Here is a 19,909-nt window from a genome sequence, read left to right on the forward strand (position 1 = left end):
GTCAGGAATTTGAGACCAGCCTGAGGAAGAGTGAGACCCTGTCTCCACTAAAAATAGAAAAATTAGCCAGGTGTGATGGTGCGTGCCTGTAGTCCCAGTTAGGAGACTGACGCAGGAGGATTGCTTGAGCCCAGGAGTTTGAGGTTGCTGTGAGCTAGGCTGATACCACAGCACTCTAGCCTCAGGTGACAGAGCCAAACTCTGTCTCAAAAAATTTTTTTAAATGTTAAAATAAAATATAAATGTCCTTATATGTACTGTTTTATCTGCATCCCACAATGTTTTGCTATGTTATTTTTTCCTTATTGTTCAGTTCAAAATATTTTCTAATTTACATTGTGATTTCTCTTCTGTCTCATGGTTCATTTAGTAATGTACTTCTTAATTTCTAAGCATTGAGTTTTTTTAGTTATCCTGCTGTTACTGACTTCTGGTCTAACTGCTCTGTGGTCAAAGAACACATTCTGTTATTAACATTCGAGTGCAGATGTCTTTTTTATAGAATGTCTTTTGTTCTTTTGGGTAGATGCCCAATAATGGGATTGCTGGATCATATTTTCACTGTACCCTTTGTCTATTTAGATATATTTGGATACACAAACACTTACCATTGTGTTACACTGAATACTGTATCAGTCAGTACAGTAACATGCTGTACAGATTTGTATACTAGGAACAATAGGCTAGCCTAGGTGTGTACAGGCTCTTCCATCTAGGCTTGTGCAAGTACACTCTATGATGTTCACACAATGACATATTTCGCGGAATATATCCCTGTCATTAAGCAACTCACAACTGTGCTGTCTAACACGTTTTTGAGGCCTCTAACTAAAAACAGTCAAGAGTCTTTTATAAAAAAGAAGCTTGATGGCAGAGAATTATCTTCCTGTTGCCATGTATTCACCTGTATTTAAAAACCATAGAATCTACAGGTTAGTAAAGACTATAGGGGTCTTGTCCCTTCCAAATCTCTGCCTAACGATAGACTGTTCCCCAGAATCTTACCAAATGGCCAACTGGCCTCATGGACTCACATTCCATCTTTCAAAAGTATGCTTGTAGGAAAGTTTTCCTTTTATTGGGTTCAAATCTTCATTACGGTATCTGCACAGTATTCCTAGTTTTGTTCTCTGGGGTCTACATCAAGACAGATGTCTCCTCCACATGGCAGCCCTTTAACTTGAAAACTGTGGCCACTTCTCCTTCAGTTTCTATCTTCTCCAAATAAATACCTCTTGTCACTCCTTTAATTGTTCCACATACTATACTGTGTTCAGATCTCTCAACAGTTGGGAGACCCTTCTCCTTGTGGATTACTGTTTGTGGCGCTCAGATTTGGTCCCAACGTTCTGGGCAAGGTACGACCAGTGCAGAGCAGAGGGCTGTTATCTTCCTTCTGTACCTTAACTTCTGCCACTTCACTCTGCCTCGATGAATGCACTCAGCTTCTACAATTCACTCTACTCCTAATAACTTATTCTACTTCTAACTCTTATTCTAATTCTATTTGCTATTAATAACTCTAATTCTATTCACTTTACTTTTATTAATGCAGCCTGAGAACTCACTAACATTTTTGGTGGCCATAACTCATTTTCAACTAAGAATCTTTTAGGTTTTTCACCCTCAATGTGAGATTCAGGATAGACTTTGGCTAACGGTGATATACTTCACTAGTTCTTTGCTCCACAAATAATCATCTGGTTTTATAGCCATGTGTTTAGCACAATTAGGATAGTAATTCTTATACCATCATCCTCATGGGGTTATTGGGAGAATGAAAGCATAGTCATGAAAAGTGCTCCATAAACCACGAAGAGCATTAAACATGTAAGATACCCCTATTTACTCACAAAACCAGAAATTTCTGTCTCTCTTAAAATGTTTCACCATTTTAAGATGGTAGTCCACACTAACTGGAAACATCAGTGAAAATCAATCTTCTCTCCTGAGATCCCCAACAGTTATTATGGACCAGGTTTCCTGCCGCTTCCTCTAATGCCTGGGTTTACTAGGAATCTCTTTTACGTTCCTAGCTAATACACCACAGTCATCTGGGGAGGTGCTCTCAGCCCCATGTGACAACCTGTCTCTGGAACACAGAATTCCAAGCATAAGGCTGTGTTCGTAACTTTTCTGTCAGACTCTAGGAGACCGCTAAGTTAGAATCAACGCAGCCTCTTTGAATTTAAACAGGATGTCACTGATATCCTGCTGCCAGTCCCTTCCCGCACAGGGAAAAGGTCTCCTCCTCAACATGTGATTTCCTCTGAAGGAGGCAGTGGGGTGCTGAGGCCCCTGAGAACAGGTACATTTAGGTTCTGGGGAGCCCAGCTATAGTCCCAGGCCCTTTCCAGCACACACACCATGCTATCTTCCTAGTGTGTCCTGGAGCGTGACTGAGAGGCAGGGAGGGAATGGAAAACTTGTCACAATAAGAGCAATCACTTGGAGAATATCTACTATGATTGAGGAACTGCATCAGGGAAGGGACCCTGTATCGAAGGCTCTCAACCAGAGTGGTACCGCCCCCTCCCAGCCCCCAGCCCATGGTGTGTTCTGGAAATTTGTGAAGTGTTTCTGGTTATCACCAAAATTGAGGCCAAGAGTGCTATATATCTTGCAATATGTAACACACTGTGTCTCTAAAAGGCAGATCTAGAATTGGTGAATTGGAATAGGGAAGTAGCTTCTAGAAATTTCTAGAAAAACCTTCATACCATTAAGGCTCATCGATAAGGCAAAGGGATGTCTTTGGAGATACCAAGAGCTCAAAGTTAGACAGAGTACCTTATATCAGGGGTCCTGAATTGGGGATGTCCCTTTTAGCCACAAGAACCTGAAACTTAATAGGGCTATTATGGCCAAAGTAGAAACCCATTCAATAGGCAACACACTAAAAATAGAACCTGAAGTTTCTGTTCTCTTTTTTCTAATCACAAACATGCTGATTCTCTTAGAGATAGCAGCTAATGTGCTGCTGCTCCACATAGTCATAGCTTGACCAACAAAGGTGCCAGAAGATGCTCTTTAAATAGTTATTCATAAACGCTGAAATCATACATCTGCTAACTTCACCATTAAAAATGCCCTTGTCAATCTCTAAGAACAGTGTTAGAGGGATAGCACTGAAGTTCTAACCAAAGTCACCATGGTTAAGCCAGACAACCCATTTCTCTATGTCTGTTTCAGCCCACAGCCCACCAGACTGCTTTGTCTAAGTTATGCGTGTACGACTACTCGTGACATGCGTGGACAAGGTTGTTACTGTGTATTTGTACAGGAATTTACCAAGTATACTCACAAACTACCTCATCTGGTTTGCCAGGATGTACTATTAAGGAGGGAAATGATCCTAGGTTCTCTAAATCATCTTGACACTCTTTCCAAACTAAGACTGGGGCAGGGGGGATGATGAACCAAAAATCTTAACAGCCACCTTATGTATGGATATATGGGTACAGAATAAGACTTACACGTTCGTGCAACATACTTCTCAAAGCCTTTTCGCACCTATTATTTTATTCTCATTTGACAATAACACAGTGAAGTAGGTAGGGTGTGGATTTCTGCCTCCCTATCACAGATGTGAAGCCTGAAGTTCAGAAAAGACAGTTTGCTTAAGGTATCATGCCTTGGAGTATGAGCATGTGGAGTCAGAATTTGAACCCAGATCCTCTCATTCCAAATATTGACCTTTCTTTTTCCCTGACCTCTTTTCACTATAGGTGTGTGTAAGGGGGTGATGGTGAGGAGGGGTGTACAGGCTCAGGGGTGTAGTCTCTAACTCGAGCACTCACCTGCTGATCCTGTAGCTTGACTCCAACGACTCTGAAGGTGTTGCTGGCAGTGTTGTGGTAGATGTTGATCCGGCTGAATCCCTGCTGGCCAGGCTTGATTGGTACCCATTTCTTACTGGTGTCATCATAGACCATCACAGAAGCCCGAGCTTGGCAGATACTCTGTTCACTGCAGAGAAAGAAAAAACTGAAGCGTCAGCCTCAGCTACAGGGGATGGAAGTTGGCTTTGCCCTTTTCTGAAACAGAGGCCAACGGCTACTTGACATGAAGAAACCTTCTAATTTCCAGAACTTCCAACTATCTATGGAAGGGTTGCTTTGTGAGATGAGTTTTCATTCTCCAAAGACCATGAGGAGTGGAGAGAGGTTCTGTGCCAAAACTTTCAATAGCTTAGAAAAGAATCACAGTTTTGCTTTCAGGGGAAAAGTTGCTTGAATAAGAAGGAATTACCATTATAATTTGTCAACTATCCACAATATGCTATGTGCTGTATTAAATACAAGAATGCATTAAAGCACCTAAGCTTCATGACTTATGAAATAGCTACTTATTACCCCCCATTTTACAGATGAGAAAAGTGTGGCTCAGAGACTTGAGAAGATTTATGCATGATCACATAGGTATTCAGTGATGAAATTTGGGATTTCCAACCCATTCTGGCTCTAGAGCATATGACACAGATAATATTCTTGGCAACATCCAACAAAATGCTCCATTTATGGGATCATGATAGGGTAGCACCAGATAAGCTATGTGGACAAAGAAGTGATTAGATTATCTAAAGAAAAAGCAACATAAATCAAAATAAATAGATGGCTGCACCTCACTTTGCTGAAGACATTTACCTAGCAAAGCAACTGCATCCATTCAGAATATGACACAGAACCAAGGAAGAAGCCCCTGGAGAGAGAAAACAGTCATCACTAAAATTAATACACTAACACTCCTGCCCCTATATTCAGAGGAAGTCTCTCAGAGCTCTTCATTCACAAATACGCCTAATAATCTTGAACACATTCGCAGTCTCCAGCATATTACAATTCCCAAACGTAAAAGGCACATGCACCGACAGCAGTGAGGAGCAGCAGCTGTCAGGACGGGGCACACAGAAAGACAGGGAAGAACTGGAAACGGCATTTTTGTTTTTTGTTTTTTTGAGACAGACTCTAGCTCTGTTGCCCGGGCTAGAGTGAGTGCCGTGGCGTTAGCCTAGCTCACAGCAACCTCAAACTCCTGGGCTTAAGTGATCCTACTGCCTCAGCCTCCCGAGTAGCTGGGACTATAGGCATGTGCCACCATGCCCATGAAAACGGCATTATAATGCCCCACAATTCAGGAGCAATGATACAGAAGCAAAGTGTGCACGATAATGGATAACTGTAATGCTGAGACCAAGCAGTCGAGAAAAAGGAAACAAAATATTTGATCCCTATCCCCAGCAGTTACTGGAGGATAAAAAGCAGTGCTGTTTGTTAGACTAGTCCTCAGGGACTTGGAAACCTCAACTTGGCCAGTGTATTCGGTTCCTGAGGGCCAAGTTTCCCCAGGACCCAAGTCTCCCACTGCTCAGAGATTGTGGACCATCCAGTACGTGGATGATTCTAATTTCAGCAATACTTGAGTGTGCATCCCTATATATTCCCTCATTTCACTTCAAGTGAATTCCTGTGCACATGTTATGGATAAGCGCCAGTGCTGGGTCTCAAACCCACTCCGAATGTCTACACTGCTGGGTCTCAATCTTGCCACTGACTTGCTCAGCTCTGGCTCTGGGGTTTAGGAGACTAGGGCACACCTGACAGCCGTCCAAGCCTTGTGTGGTGGGCCCTGGGCATGTCTGTGGACAGAGGTGTTGAGAGCAAACTATAAGGGTTTTGGTCTGCATATGTGCTGCATCTTTCTTCCCCATAATTCATCATTCATTCCATATATATTTAAGGAGGCAGCAGCTGTCTCTGTGTTTTGGAGCTTGAAACAATGTATCCTTTAAGAGAATACGTATCCTTTAAGAGAATACGTATCCTTTAAGAGCTGGGGGAAGAGTTGCTCCTCCCCTAGCTAAGTCTTCGGGGCCCTTGTCCTCATGAAGCACAGTAGAAATTAAACTGTTCAGAGAACCAGACAGGCTTTGATTCAAATCATAGTTCCAACCTGATAAAAATTAATCACAAATCAAGTTACAGGCAAAGTTCTGTCACTTACTGGTATTGACACACTCAGTTTCCAACTGTGACAGTGGGTAAGCAGGTGTGTGTTCCAAACACTGTCTCTGTAGCTGAGAGAGGTCCTGAGATACAGCAGGGTATTAGTGAATAGCACACAGATTTTATGAAGTCAGAGGCATCTGCGCTGGAATCCAGCTCCACCACTTGCTGGCACATAGCCCCAGACGCCCTGAGATGACACGGCGGAAGCATATCCAGAAGGCACTGTGTGACAGGGCAGTGCTTTCCAGCATCCCCGTGTGGCAGCCATGGAAGTGTGCCCTTCAGACCTCCTTCGAGAGAACCTGCCACGGGAGCAGAGCTGAGGCACAGAAGCCCTGCTTCTCTCTGGCTGCTCCCAGCCACTGACTGGATGCAGCAGGGGTACCGGCGCTGGCTCATTCCTGCCTAGTGTGGGACTCCTCCATGGGGGAAACCTTGGCTTGGGGACTCTCCACCAACTTTCTCAGTGCTGCTGTGGTCTGAGATGCTTCTACTCCATCCTTCCCAGATTCTCTCCTTCCACAGACTTTGGATCTGTATCATGGCCTGAGGTTCTCCCTGCCTACTCCTGCTCCCTTCATCCCCAGTAAATCTTTTACGTTTGCACGGTCTTGGCATTTGCTTCTTGGAAGACCCTAAAGGACACACCCTACTACACTGTAAGTCCCATGAGGGCAGGGGAATTCCTGTCCCATTCTCTGCTGTGCCTCCAGAAACTTGCACATAGCAGGTGCCTAATATATGCTCACTGTAGTATGTCAGAGCTGAAGAGAACCCCAGAGACTATCTAATCTGCTCTCATGTCCAATAAAGCAGCCCTGACAGGTGCACCAATGAGCCTTTGAACATATCACTCTCCAAAGTGGCCTACTTGTTGTCAGTTTTAATTTCGACAACCCCTCCTCGTTCTGAGTGACATTCTACTCTCTGCTCTCCAGAGTTACAGGGGTGTTTTGGATAGCCCGACAATCCACTGGACAGCTGTGGGAACATCTTGGTTCTACTACCCATTATCCACACAACAAAGCTACAAGTCCCCTTGCCATCCCAGTGACTCTCCTCTATTGAGTCCCCAATTTGTCACATTTTCCCTTAGTGTCTGGGTCCTAAAATTGGGCACAATAATTTAGCCCTAGCTAAGTTATCTGGTCATTTAGCATCTGATCAGCACAGATACCAGTGGGTCAAAAACCTCCGGTGGTACAGAGATGAAAGGCCTGCCCCTGCCCTCAGGGAGCTCACAGCAGTCAGGAAGTGGGATGAATAGTTATAAACCTTATCCAGCCTAAGGGTCTGGCGGGCTGGCAGGTGAGACTTTCTGAAGAAAATGCTGTGTGGGCTTATAGATGAAGGCTTTCAACCTCTAGATGAATTCAGGAAGGGGATGTGGGATTCTAGGCGGAAGAGACGAGCAGCCCCAGAAGAGGGAGGGAGGCAAGAACTGCGAGCTATGCAGAGAACCGCAAGCATCCACTGGGGGAGAAGTGTACCTGGGGGTATCCCACACGCTTTTTAGGGGAGTTAGGATCAGAGATGATACAACTAAAGTATCTTGCAACAACAAACTTGCCACTAGATGCTTAAACACCAATAACTATTTTTATTATTGCAATTATACCCACAGTTTCCTTTTTTTCTGTTGTTTTTAAATTAAACTTGTGGTTAACCAAAAACCCTGTTTTCCCCCCATGTGAGTAGTGCTTATTTGTCTCTGCTTATTTTATTGCCACTAACAAAAACAAAATATACATTTATTCTACTTAAGATTTGTCTTTCTAATTTGGGCTTATTATTTTCTTGGATTTTTTTTTGTTTTAATAAAATCTCTATTGTTACCAGCTTAGACATTGCCTCTGAGCTCCACATATTCGACTGTCTTCTCAACACTTTCACATGGATGGATACTCAAACTCCGTATTACACACGCTCCACAGCATCATAAACTTCATTTGTCCAAGTCAGTTATCTTTTGAGGAATTTAATTTGATAGACGTGTATTTTCTTTTAAAAATATTTATTGAATAAATGAATGAACTAATTTTTTAAACATATACATACAAAATTCCCTTTATCAAATAAAAAGCCTATTTGCTTCCCAACAGGCCTGCGTAATTCATGCCTGCGTGGACATGGCCTTGGAGCTCCCCGCCTTCCTTTGGCTCCTACGGAAACCAAACCACAGGAAGCCAGAGAGGAAAGGTGAGGCTGACGCTCACAGCATCTCCATCTCTTACAGGCTTCTTTTATACGATCAAAGCAATCAGTAGATTAGTTGGGGGAAGGAGGAAATCAGTCAAAACACACTGGTTTGTTCTATATGGTGCTAAAGGACCAGGTTGATAGACTCCTTCCCACGCCCCGACCGACCCCAGAATCTAATAGGCTTCTCTGAGCAGTAAGTACAGCTAGAGTTCTCTCCTGGGGGAAGGCTCTTCTAGAATAAGCATTCCAATTCCTCTTGTCATTTTGGGCTTTTGTACAGGTATTTGTGGCCCCTGTAAAGATTTGAGCCCATAACTTCCCTCCCAGTGGCACATGAGACATAAACTCCTAACAAAGCTTCAGACTGCACTTCTGTCAGCTTAGAGAAGAAAGACCACATGAGTCTGGGCCTCAGTTTCCTCATCTGTACCAGACTGGTTTGACCTGAGAGATCCCTCAGACACGGGGCGAGTACAGCACTCCTGAGCTCTGCCCATGAGCCCAGCGCCAGGCAAGGCACGGGAGAGAAGAAGGGAGAAGGCACGTTTGTCCTGTCGTGGGTTCAGCAGTTAACTGTTTTAGAGCATACACCCTAGACCACATTTGAATATTTGTTGAAGTCTCTCACTGAAAAGGAAAAACAAGCAAAACACAACCCAAATTTTCTGCATACAACTCCAAAACTTACTCATGGGTCTTCTTGGACTCAATATAAGAAACCACTGATGAATTTCAAGATGAAACTAATATAAAGGAAAAAACCTGCGCACCACCCTTGGTGACAACAGACTGAAGTCGGCCTCAGCCTCTTGCTCTCTCATCCTGCTGGGAATTGCAGGCTCCGTGTCCCAACAGCTGTCAGACTCTTGCTCCACCACTCCGGGCGTGGCCTGGAACGAGGTTTCTGAATTTCTCACGGGCTTATGCAGATACTCCACCCTGGCCCTGCTCAGTCCTTGAAGGAGAGTGTAAATTCATAAAGTAAGGGCAAAAAAGGATGGTCTACAGAGTGGAACAGGGCTAACCACAAAAGGCTTTTGGAACATGTGAGTTCAGGGTTGAGCCTGGAAACCGCACAGGACTTAGATCCACCCGGAAGGAGGCTGACTCCCGCAGCACTGCCCACTTCTACCCCACCATGGCGCTTCCCAGTTGGTCCTGCTTCTCAGTGTCTGCCTACGTAGCTGGCTGCCCCACAAGACTGTGACCTCTTTGAAAGCAGGGACTCTGCTGTCTTCTCCTTGGTGAACCCAGTCCCTAGATGCTGTAGACGCTAATAATTGTTAAACAAATGACTCTGATTGTGGGAAAAAAGCGCATTTATGATTGCGTGCCCATGGGAACATTCCATTTACAATCCCCCTCCATTTATGCTCAGAGAAAGTGTAGCTGCCAAGTAAAACCATCTGTCACAGATTACCATCAGCCTTCTCTGTCTCATAACAGCCTGGGCAGGGGACAGCCAGGAAACCATAACTCTGCAGTGGGCTCTACTGTGTGAAGAGAGGCCGCCGAGGCCATCTGCTGCCTTCAAAGGTGCGTCTCAGCCCCTCCAGGCCTAGGGAGACAGACCTGGGGGCTGGACCACATGTTAACTTCCAAGGTGAGGTGGCCCGACTCTGCTGCGCTGGAGGGCCAGCCTAGGAGCCACATTCTTTGTTGCCTCGATCGCTTACTGGAAAGAAGATCAATGCCTCACTCTCTGTCCCCAGAACTGGCACAGGGGTCCTGCTCAGTCCCAGTGCCCTGACTTGGTCACTCCCCTCAGACAATTCATCATCAGACAATTCATATGTCTTCAGGGATGATTTTGTCTCTCCAGCAGGGCCAAACCAGCATTTGCCTACAACCGAGGGGATTCCTGGGAGGTAAACTGGGATAGACCCAGGGAAACCAGGGTGGGTTGGTTCCCTCACTGGGAACTCCTTTCTTGTCTCCACCACAGTAGCTACGCCAGGGCAAGCACCTAGTAAACACGCAGTCAGCCGACAGGGGCTGGACCCGCTCCCCACTCCCAGCTGCTCCCCTCCGCCTCCTTGGCTGCTTGCTCCCTCCATTTCCTCACCACAGCTCTCTCTCCAACCCCATGGATCCTGGCTCTGGCCCTGGGAAGACACGGAAACAAGCCAGACAAGGTTACTGACTTGCCCCTTCCAACTCCAAAGGCTGATTTCCAGTTTTCAAATCACTGGACCCTCGTAGTGAATCAAGCACTGCTGACTACGTCCTCACTTCTGAAAACCTCTAACTGACTCTCAGTGTTCACACTCTCCTGGTTCCCCACTGATCTCTCAGGTGATTCCCTTCCACCTCCTTCATAGTTTTTTCTACTCACCTCTTATGCCAAGGGTTCTTAAGCTGGGGTCTAAGGAAAGGCTTAAAGTGTCTAAGAATCACCTGAAATTACTTGCAAAAGTAAGTGTGTAAGCTTTATCTGGAAGTAGGTTTTTACCCTGTTCTCAAATGGGTCTGGGCTCCAAAACAGATTTTAAAACCACCTTAAGGCCGGGCGCGGTGGCTCACGCCTGTAATCCTAGCACTCTGGGAGGCCGAGGCGGGTGGATCGCTCGAGGTCAGGAGTTCGAGACCAGCCTGAGCAAGAGCGAGACCCTGTCTCTACTGAAAAAAAAAAAAAATAGAAACAAATTAGCTGGCCAACTAAAATATATATAGAAAAAATTAGCCGGACATAGTGGCGCATGCCTGTAGTCCCAGCTACTCGGGAGGCTGAGGCAGTAGGATCGCTTAAGCCCAGGAGTTTGAGGTTGCTGTGAGCTAGGCTGACGCCACGGCACTCACTCTAGCCAGGGCAACAAAGTGACACTCTGTCTCAAAAAAACAAAAAACAAAAAACAAAAAACAAAACAAACAAACAAACAAAAAACCACCTTAAATCTTGGTGTTTCCCAGTGTGAACTACTGAGAATTTCTTCTTCCACTCCATGCTCGCAGTTCTCAAAATTGTATGCACTGTAAAAATTGGGTAAGATGTTCATTAAAATACAAATTCTCAGACCCCTCTTTAGGAGATTCTGATTCAGTAAGTCTCAGGTGGGGCTAAATGTATTTAACGCACAATCTTGCCGACTCTGATGCATGGTCCGCGCAGTAAACTTTGAGAAACTTTAGCTGTCAGGTCCCTGCGCAGGCTCCTTATCCACAGCAGGGTCACACGACCACTCACCCGATGGCAAAGCTGGTGTCTGTGAGGAACCCTTACCCTTCTAAGCTATGAAACCACATTTCCGACTACCGGATGTACCTCAAAGACCTCAACATTTACAATGCTCGAAACAGAAAGCATTCTTTTCACTATTTCAGGGAATGGCAGCAACAGCTACCCGATCCCCCAAGTCTGAAATCTCAAACCAACCCTCTGTTCTTTAACATCTCTCAGATCCGTTTCTTACCCTCCCTCCCTACTGCCAGTGTCCTGGCCCTTGTTCCTTCTCCTCTAGGCCACCACAGTAGCCTCCTGGCTGTTCTTCCTGCCCCCCACTCACCTTTGACAATGTCACCAGAAAGACCTGCGAGTGCAAATCTGACTGCACCTCTTCCCTCATGGGGAGCTCTGCCACTTACTACGACATGACCCCAGACAAATTACGTGACCTCCCTGCTCCTCGGTTTCCTTATTTGTACCTTATCTTTCCTTTCTATTTCCTTGTTTGGAGAATGAAAAGACTTAACATGTGTAAGCTCTTGGAGCAGCACCTGGCACCGAACAGCACCCAGGAAAGTGAGTCAGCACCATCACAGGACACAGCCCTGGCTCTGGGTGGGAGCCTGGGGCCCTTCACATCTGGCCCTTGCCCACCCACCCCTAGCTGACCCCGACCCTTGGCTTAGTCTTGTGGAGAGCTCACGGGCCCCTAACACTCCACCTCCTCTCTGTGGCCTCCCTGCTCTGGCTCAGCTGCTCCCTCTGCCTGGGATGCTCTTTCCAGCCCAGCTGGCCCACTAACTGCTACGCAGCCATAAAGACTTGAGATACCTGTCACCTCTTTCCAAAGCCTTCCTTGAAGCCCCAGAGACTTAAGATACCTGTCACCTCTTTCCAAAGCCTTCCTTAAAATGCCAGGCTGAGTTAGATAGATGGTCCTGCTCTGACTCTATTACGTGTCCTGTGCCTACCACCATAACAGCACTTGCTGCAGGTCACTGCAGGTCATTGTTTACATTAGGTCCTTGGGCAGGACCAGGAACCTCCAAGGCCAGGACCATTTCCTTCAGACAGCCCGTAAGTTGATCACGGGCTTAGGCCACAGTTTCCTCCCCACCTGTTGACCTCTGGGGGTCTAAGAAAACAGCAGATTCCACTGCTGTTCCCAGGAGACTTCTCTATTTGCTCTCCTGGAATTGACACTGCCTACCCCCAGCTCAGCACTTTTCAGTGAGGAAGGGCTGGTCTGTTTTCACAGCCCAACCAGCAGCCTGGTGGTAAAGCCAGTGTGACAGACAAAGCAGCCCCCTGACATTTGGGCCAATTAAAATGGCTTTTCTGCTGTTATTCAAGTAATTAGGAAGAAAGATATCTCCTCAGCTTAAAATGCTTTCTCCTTCCTATATCCAGAGGTTTGAATCTTACCTTTTCTCAAAGCTCAGGCCAAGCATCATTGCCTTCAGAAAATATCTATCCACTTACCCCCATTCATTTAATAACTACTAAGAGTAAGGCACGTTGCTCAGCTGTGGGTAGGAACATAACGTTTCTGCCCTAAAGGAAATTATGATCTGGCAGGAAAAACAGACAATTGTAAAATAGGTGTGCAAGAATGCTAGTGGAGGGAGAATACCAGGTTCTGTGGGAATTCTCCTCTGTAAGCAAGAGCTAATAAAACCTCAGTATTTTCGTAAAGTGATTAATAGACAAGAGACGAAGGTGTCTAGTACCATGCCTGGCGCATTGCATGTGCTCGGGTAGCAAGTGTCTCCACCCCCAGTCCCACCCGAGGTGCTGTGTTGCCTCTGATCACTTTCAGGCTTTCGTGGCAGCTCATCTGCCTCCTAAACCACGAGCTTTGGAGGGCAGGCTCACGGCTGAGTCACCAGATCCCCCTCCTCAGTGAGACATCCGCCTCAGTGTAGCATGGTGCCTCTGACTCTGAGCGGGCCCTGGTTTAGCAGCTGCTGAATGCATCAGCAAGTGAGCGAGTGGTGAATGGTGGGAGGCTGGAGAGAAGTGGCCATAAATAAATGTTCCCAAAGCCAAGCAGAAACACAGCCAGACTCTGAGGCAGTTTGTAAAGTCCTGACCTATTTATTGTCAACATACAAGCAATGAGAGTAAACCTCAGAAGCAGGCTGAGAACTATCAGTGAGGAAGCCTCTCGGCCGGGAGCAAGCAGCCCACTGTGAGATGCAGGACTTGTGAAAACCTTCCCGGGCACCCCAGTGCAGAGTGGGGCCAGTGTTTACCTGTGGGGTCCCAAGACAAGGCCCAGCAGGGAAAAAGGAAATGGGAGGCTTTTCCGTGGCCAAATTCCAATCTGTCTCTGAAGTACGTCACCTGCTAGTTCAGTAGACCCCTTGCAGGTCAAAGCCTGCATGATTTCATGTGATTCTTGAAACGACTGTCACATGGTCATTATTACATTTATTCCCACTTCACGTCGTGCACCTTGTCCAAAGTCACACAGGGAGCAGGAGACAGCACTGGCCAGGTCCCTGCTTTCTGCTGTCTGGAGGCCTCTCCTGGCTTCGAGCATTTCATTCTCACACTTTGAACTCCACCCACAGACATGCTCCATGCCCTCTCCCCCAACCCCACCGTCTCCCCAACCCAGGCAAATGTGCTGGCTGAGGGCACTCTGCTCCTCACCCCCTTGCTCCCACCATTCCACCCTGGCCGCCTCCCCCAAGGTCATGGACTTGCCCTCCTTCTCACCCTCCTAACCTTTGAGAAACTCTTCTGTTGGCTCTCGTGCGTGACACAGCACTAACCTGGCTCTTCTCTGAGTTGCCCATTTTCTGACCACTGTCTTTCCCAAGGTGGAGAGGGGCCGAGAGAGAATGTAAGAGAACGTCTGCTTGGCTGGTGCCAGACAGGGGCAGCAGTGTGCCAGAAAGCAAGGCCCAGGCACAGCTAGTTAAGGCAATCCCTCACAGAGACAGCGTGGGGAAGTGAAGAGAGTGCTGGGCAGGAGTCTGAGCTCTGCCCAGCCCGCTAGCCAGGAGACTTCAGGGAAGTACATTCATGGCTCTGTAAAATGACGGTAATCATCTTTCTGGACTTTCTTTTAAATTTGCTGGAGGCTTAAGGAAATAAAGAGGAGAGTGGTTTACTAAGCACAGTTAACACCCAGCAGACACCATCCTGAATGAGGACAAGGTCGGCTCAGATAAACAGCAAATCCACACGATGTGAGACTTAGGGGAGAATCTGTATGAAGCTGCCTTCTGTGTCCACGAGTGGAGCTGTCATTACCTCTTACTCCTTTTTTGTTTTGTTTTGTTTTTGAGACAAGGTTTCACTCTGCTGCCCTGCTAGTATGCAGTGGCATCATCAGAGCTCACTGCAACCTCAAACTCCTGGGCTCAAGAGATCCTCCTGCCTCAGCCTCCTGAGTCGCTGGGATTACAGACATGTGCCACCACAGCGGCTAATTTTTCTATTTTTTGTGGAGACGGGATCTTGTTCTTGCTTAGGCTGATCTTGAACTCCTGGCCTCAAGCAATCCTCCTACCTTGGCCTCCCAGAGTGCTAGGATTACATGCGTGAGCCACCAGGCCCGGTCCATTACCTCTTACTCTCTTAACTTCTAAGGAGAAAAACAAGGCGACAGGTTCCTCGCTGTAGCCTGGAGAATTGCCTTGGGCCTCACCAGGTAGGACCAGGCTGCCGTGTGCTGTCTTTGTGGAACAGTCCAGGTCTACCGAGGAGCATCACTGGGGTCCACTGGAGGGATGGCGTAGAGCCCACCCCCAGGCCTTGCTGCTTGGGAATCTCCACACTCACATATCCGATCCCTGCTTTGTACCTGTGCTCTCCTCCAGCCTCTACTCACCCTGTCCTCTCCCGGGACAGCCACTCCCTCCCTCTCTCGTAACTGGGACCTAGTGATTGTTCAGTAAGTATCTTTGAATAAATGCTTGCTTTAGAGTTTGCTGAGTTTTGCTGGGTATTATATTTCTCAGCCTGCAAGGATTTTTTTTGTGGGGATAGAGAGGACCACAGCTCACTTGAGATCTGGCCACCTCTGCTTTCTCTTTCTCTCTTCCTGTGCTTATTTAAAAAATAAACCACGAAAACACCTCATTTACTGAGTACTGATTATATATCAAATATATTCCCATGCTACATACTTAAAAGAAACTCAACCATCTGTTGGATAAAAGACATGGTCTCTGTCCCCAGGTGGGAGACGCACAGGCACGCACAAACAATCCACACTGCTGTAAGTGCTATATGCGAGATGCCTGCAAAAGTGCCATGGGGGCAAGAGGAGGGCATTTAATTCTGCCCAAGGGACCCAAGGGACACTGCCATGAAGGAGAAGCAAGGCTCTTCCAGAGGAGGCAGCGAACCATTTCAGGCAGAGGGAAGAGTGTCAGGGAAGGCATGGGGCGGGGATGGGGGTGGGGTGGGGTGGGGTGGGGGTTGGTGTCCTCAGTCATCAGCCTGGGGTCTCAACACTTCTCAACACCTATTCCAGGGGAATGAAGAAACCCACACCGTGCCACCATGTCCCAGTTCAGTGACTGAAGAACAGAGATGCTTGGAATCAGAGCTGGAAAACATTCTGAAGTAATGTTTTTAGACACAGGAAGTAGGTCTGCAGAAAGGGAGTAACTTGCCCCCACCCCACCCCCCATGGCTAATACGTGGTGGAGCCTGGACTAGACTACAGACCTGACTTTCTGCCAGACAACAGTGCTTTTCTACTCTACTGAGCAAAGCAGAAAACCCCCAACTCCAACTTTTTCTTACTGTTTTGAAGCTGTTTTCCCTCCAACTTTTTATTTTGAACAATTTCAAATCTACAGAAATGTACACCCTTGTACCTTTCATCTCCATTTGTTCATGGTTAATATTTTGCCACATGTGTGTCATCTCATTTTATGTTTTCTTCCTGAACCATTTGAAAGTAAGCTACAGATATCATACTTCAATCCTAGGTACTTCAGCATACATTTCTCTAAAATAAAGACATTTTGATATTTAACTTAAATACCATCATTACAATAAAGAAAATGAACAATTTTCTAAAAAAATCGAATACAGATTCCATATCTGTATTTTAAAAAAGTTATCCAGTTTTTCCAAACATGCTTCTGATTTTTTTGGATCCAGGATGCACTCATGCATTAGATTTGGTTGTGTTGTTTATTTACTTTTAAGCTAGAATGTTAGCCTACCTTTTTATTTTTCATTGATGACGATTTTTTGTGCGTGAAGAATCCTGTAGGCTGTCTAGATTGCTTCCCTGTGATTAAATTCAGGAAGAATGCTACGTAGAAGACAGTGGGTACTCAGTCTATCATATCAGGTGGCATGAAATGTTAAGCTGCCTTTTACTTGAGAGGCAAAGGTTGGTTAAGGGGATGACTGCTAAGTCTCCGATGGAAAAGTACGCTTTCTCCTCAGTAATTATTAAATCCTCTATAGGGTGACTTTTTTTCCCTAATAGGAACAGGTTTGAAACAGATTTAATATTTTGATGTAGCAGACTTAAAATGTTGGTTCTCAAGTATTTCAGTGAGAAGCACGTTCCCATAATCCCACCACTCAGTCTAGGAAACGTGAGGGCATGTCCTAGCGCTGCGTAGTTCAAGGGAAGCCCTGCATCCTTGTCCTAGACACCAGCGCCCCTTCTCTCTGCCAGTGAGAACCACCATCATGAATGTGGGGTTTTCAATTCTATGCATGCTATTTTAGTATACCCATACAACTGACTATTTTATAGATGTGATTCTCAAACTTTTTTGGTCTCAGGACCCTTCATACTCTTAAAAATTATTGAGGATGCCAAAAATTTTATGTTTATGTAAGTTAAGTCTATCCATATTTACCCTATTTGAAATTAAAACTGAGAATTTTTGAAAACACAAGAATACAGAAGCAAACATTTCATTAGCTGCCACAGTGTCAATGTTAGCACACATCATGCAGCTCTGGAAAATTCCACTATGCATAATGAGAAAAGAGTGAAAAGGCAAATAATATCTTAGTATTATTATATAGTTCTGACTCACAGACCCTAAAAGGGTTAACCTCCTGACCACATTTTGAGAATAGCTGCATTACAGCAATGAAAGCAGTGAATTAGATCTGTGTATATTAACATGCAGAATCTCAAATGGTGACTGAGCCCCATTTTGTGAGCGTTAGAATTAAAGAAAGGCTTTGGGTAAATGAAGTCTAAATTCATTGTTAAACCCAGACACCATTTCTTCTACCCAAACTGGCTGGAGGCTCAGACTGCTATGTCATGGCAATCAAGATGTTTGCCTTTCTCCTTGGTGACCACAGCCCAGATGCTTGGACAGCCAATCTCCATTTCTCTGTGAAGTCTAGTAGGATCTGGAAAAAACACTCCAACCAACTGTTGAGAAAGTCTGATATTCTTAGACTGAATCTGTCTCACACCCACTTCCCACACTCTTTCAAGGCCACCGACATAGCCCTTTCCTTGTTGAGCCATTTGATAGCCACAAGGACATCAAGGCCCCTCAAACCTCAAAAATATTTATAAATTCTCATATGTGCCTGTGTCCCAAAATTTGATCACATGTGGTAGTGGAACAGGTTTAAGCACAGCCTTGGGACAGCTGTAGAGATCCAGCTTGGGCCAAGGATGGGGACATTACGTTCAGCTCCAAGCGTAAATCAATAGCCTGGGAATCAGACCCTGGCTCCACGTCGGCTGCCATCCCTGATTATCAGGCAGCCGATCAGCTCAGTTCAACAAACAGTCGAGTAACTGCAAGCTATTTACTAGGCAAAAGGACAGACAGAAGTGAACAACACAACTGTTTGCTCTTAAAAGAGCTCTATGCTGCTGGGGAGACCCTGCATAAACAGAGCACTGACAGGAGATGTGATCTGTCTCTCGTGGTATTAACAGTGTGGAAGGACACAGGCTGCAAAAGCTAACAGAGATTAGGAGGCCTTGAGTCTAGTCTTGACTCTGCAAATTCTGGGCAAGGTTAGCTGTGAGAAGGTATAGCTAAGAGGACAGATTTTGAAAACCCAAGAGACCTGGGTTCAAATCCCAGCTCTGCCAAAGGATACCAGTATGGCCTGGACAAGTAACTTTGCTGACCCTTGTTTTCTTATCTATAAAGTGGGAACAATACAATACCTCAGAGAATAAGATACAGTGTATATAATGTCATTAGCACAAGGCTAATAAAGACCAGTTCTTAACCATTTTCTGCCCCAGCACACCTGAGGAACATAACATGCTTTCATGAAAGCTGATCATACAAATTGGGTCATTCTTATCATACTCAACTAAAACAGAGTGAAGAGGCTAGGGGCAAAAGCATTCAGGACACAATACTGCTCCAAAAATGTAATTCTCTGCAAGTCCAGCTGCTGAAATTGCCTGTTACAAGCTGAGATCAGTTTTCTCTATAACTGCTGAAATAACTTGCTGCAACTCTAGGACAAATTTTGCCCACTGCTGTTGCTCACTAATCAGAGCTTGCCAGCTCCCCAGAACCCTACTAGTGCCAACGAATTTTCTCAAAGAGCAATACATAACATTTCTTCTTATAAAACTTCCAGTCTCCTCTTTGTTCTTCAGATATACCAAAGACCACCTGGTCTGTGTGAATGCCCTGAATTGTTATTCTTCCTTTCCAAATAAAACATTTTAATTCTAGAGATCTGTCTCTGTATTTTTAACTTCAACATACATGGTCTCAGAGGTGGGATACAAAGCTGATTCACGTTCGGGAGAATTACTGGCCCTTGGAACTGTGGTGTAAAGTACCCACACTGGGACCCGGTGAGTCTCCCCCCACCCCAGCCACTTCTGTGGGTTGTCCCTTCTTCCCCCTGGTGAGTCTCATGCACAGACCTCCCAAGTTTGGTTGCGTTCTGTTTTATTTGGGATTTGGTTGGGGAGAGGTCTTTCCCCCTCCTGTTGAGGAGACAATACCTGGGGGAGGGTATTTTCCTCCTGCTGATCTCGGCTACAAGGTTTGCACCTAAAGGCTGGATGAGGATATTTTTCCCTTCATTTAAAGAAGGCTTATCATCCTTCCTGGTAAGCACATACTTTATTTTCCATCTATGCTTGCATTTATTGGGCCTTTGAATATTTAGTGCTTGTGTTTAATTGGCGTTTGCATATCTGGCATTAAAGCAGAGCATCCACAAAATGGGCTGTCAAAGTTCGAAGGGAGGCTAAGATAATTTCTGGAATCCAGCTGGTAACATGTTCAAACATTATAGGGATCATTCAAACAGTCTGTTGTTCTTGAAACAAAACTAAAAGACTATGGCTATAAAATCACACACTCTAAATAAGATATGCATATCTCATTGATATCTTGAGGCTAAAGAAAAACAAACCATTCAGGACTCAAAGAAGGCCTCACTACAAAATAACTGTCTCAAAGCCAGCTAAGATTCTTTCCTTTTTAGAGCTTTCCCCTTCCTTTCTTACAATTCCTCCTTCTCTAAGCTAAACTCTCTTTTTCCAAAACTCCTCAGTTATTATGGCGTACTGACTAATTAAGTAAAAACA

General features: G+C 45.5%; 1 protein-coding gene across 3 annotated transcripts in view; it reads right to left on the reverse strand.

Moving 5' to 3' along the window:
- The window catches only part of EVL (Enah/Vasp-like), a 175,692-nt gene that overhangs the window by 54,105 nt on the left and 101,678 nt on the right, over positions 1-19,909 (reverse strand). For all 3 annotated transcript variants that reach the window (XM_045560798.1, XM_045560778.1, XM_045560788.1), the window contains exon 2: positions 3,801-3,969. In XM_045560798.1, the coding sequence (XP_045416754.1) occupies positions 3,801-3,969 (169 nt within the window). The remainder of the gene's footprint in view (positions 1-3,800; positions 3,970-19,909) is intronic.

This window comes from Lemur catta, chromosome 1, assembly GCF_020740605.2.
Source record: "Lemur catta isolate mLemCat1 chromosome 1, mLemCat1.pri, whole genome shotgun sequence".
In the NCBI taxonomy this organism is placed as follows: domain Eukaryota; kingdom Metazoa; phylum Chordata; class Mammalia; order Primates; family Lemuridae; genus Lemur; species Lemur catta.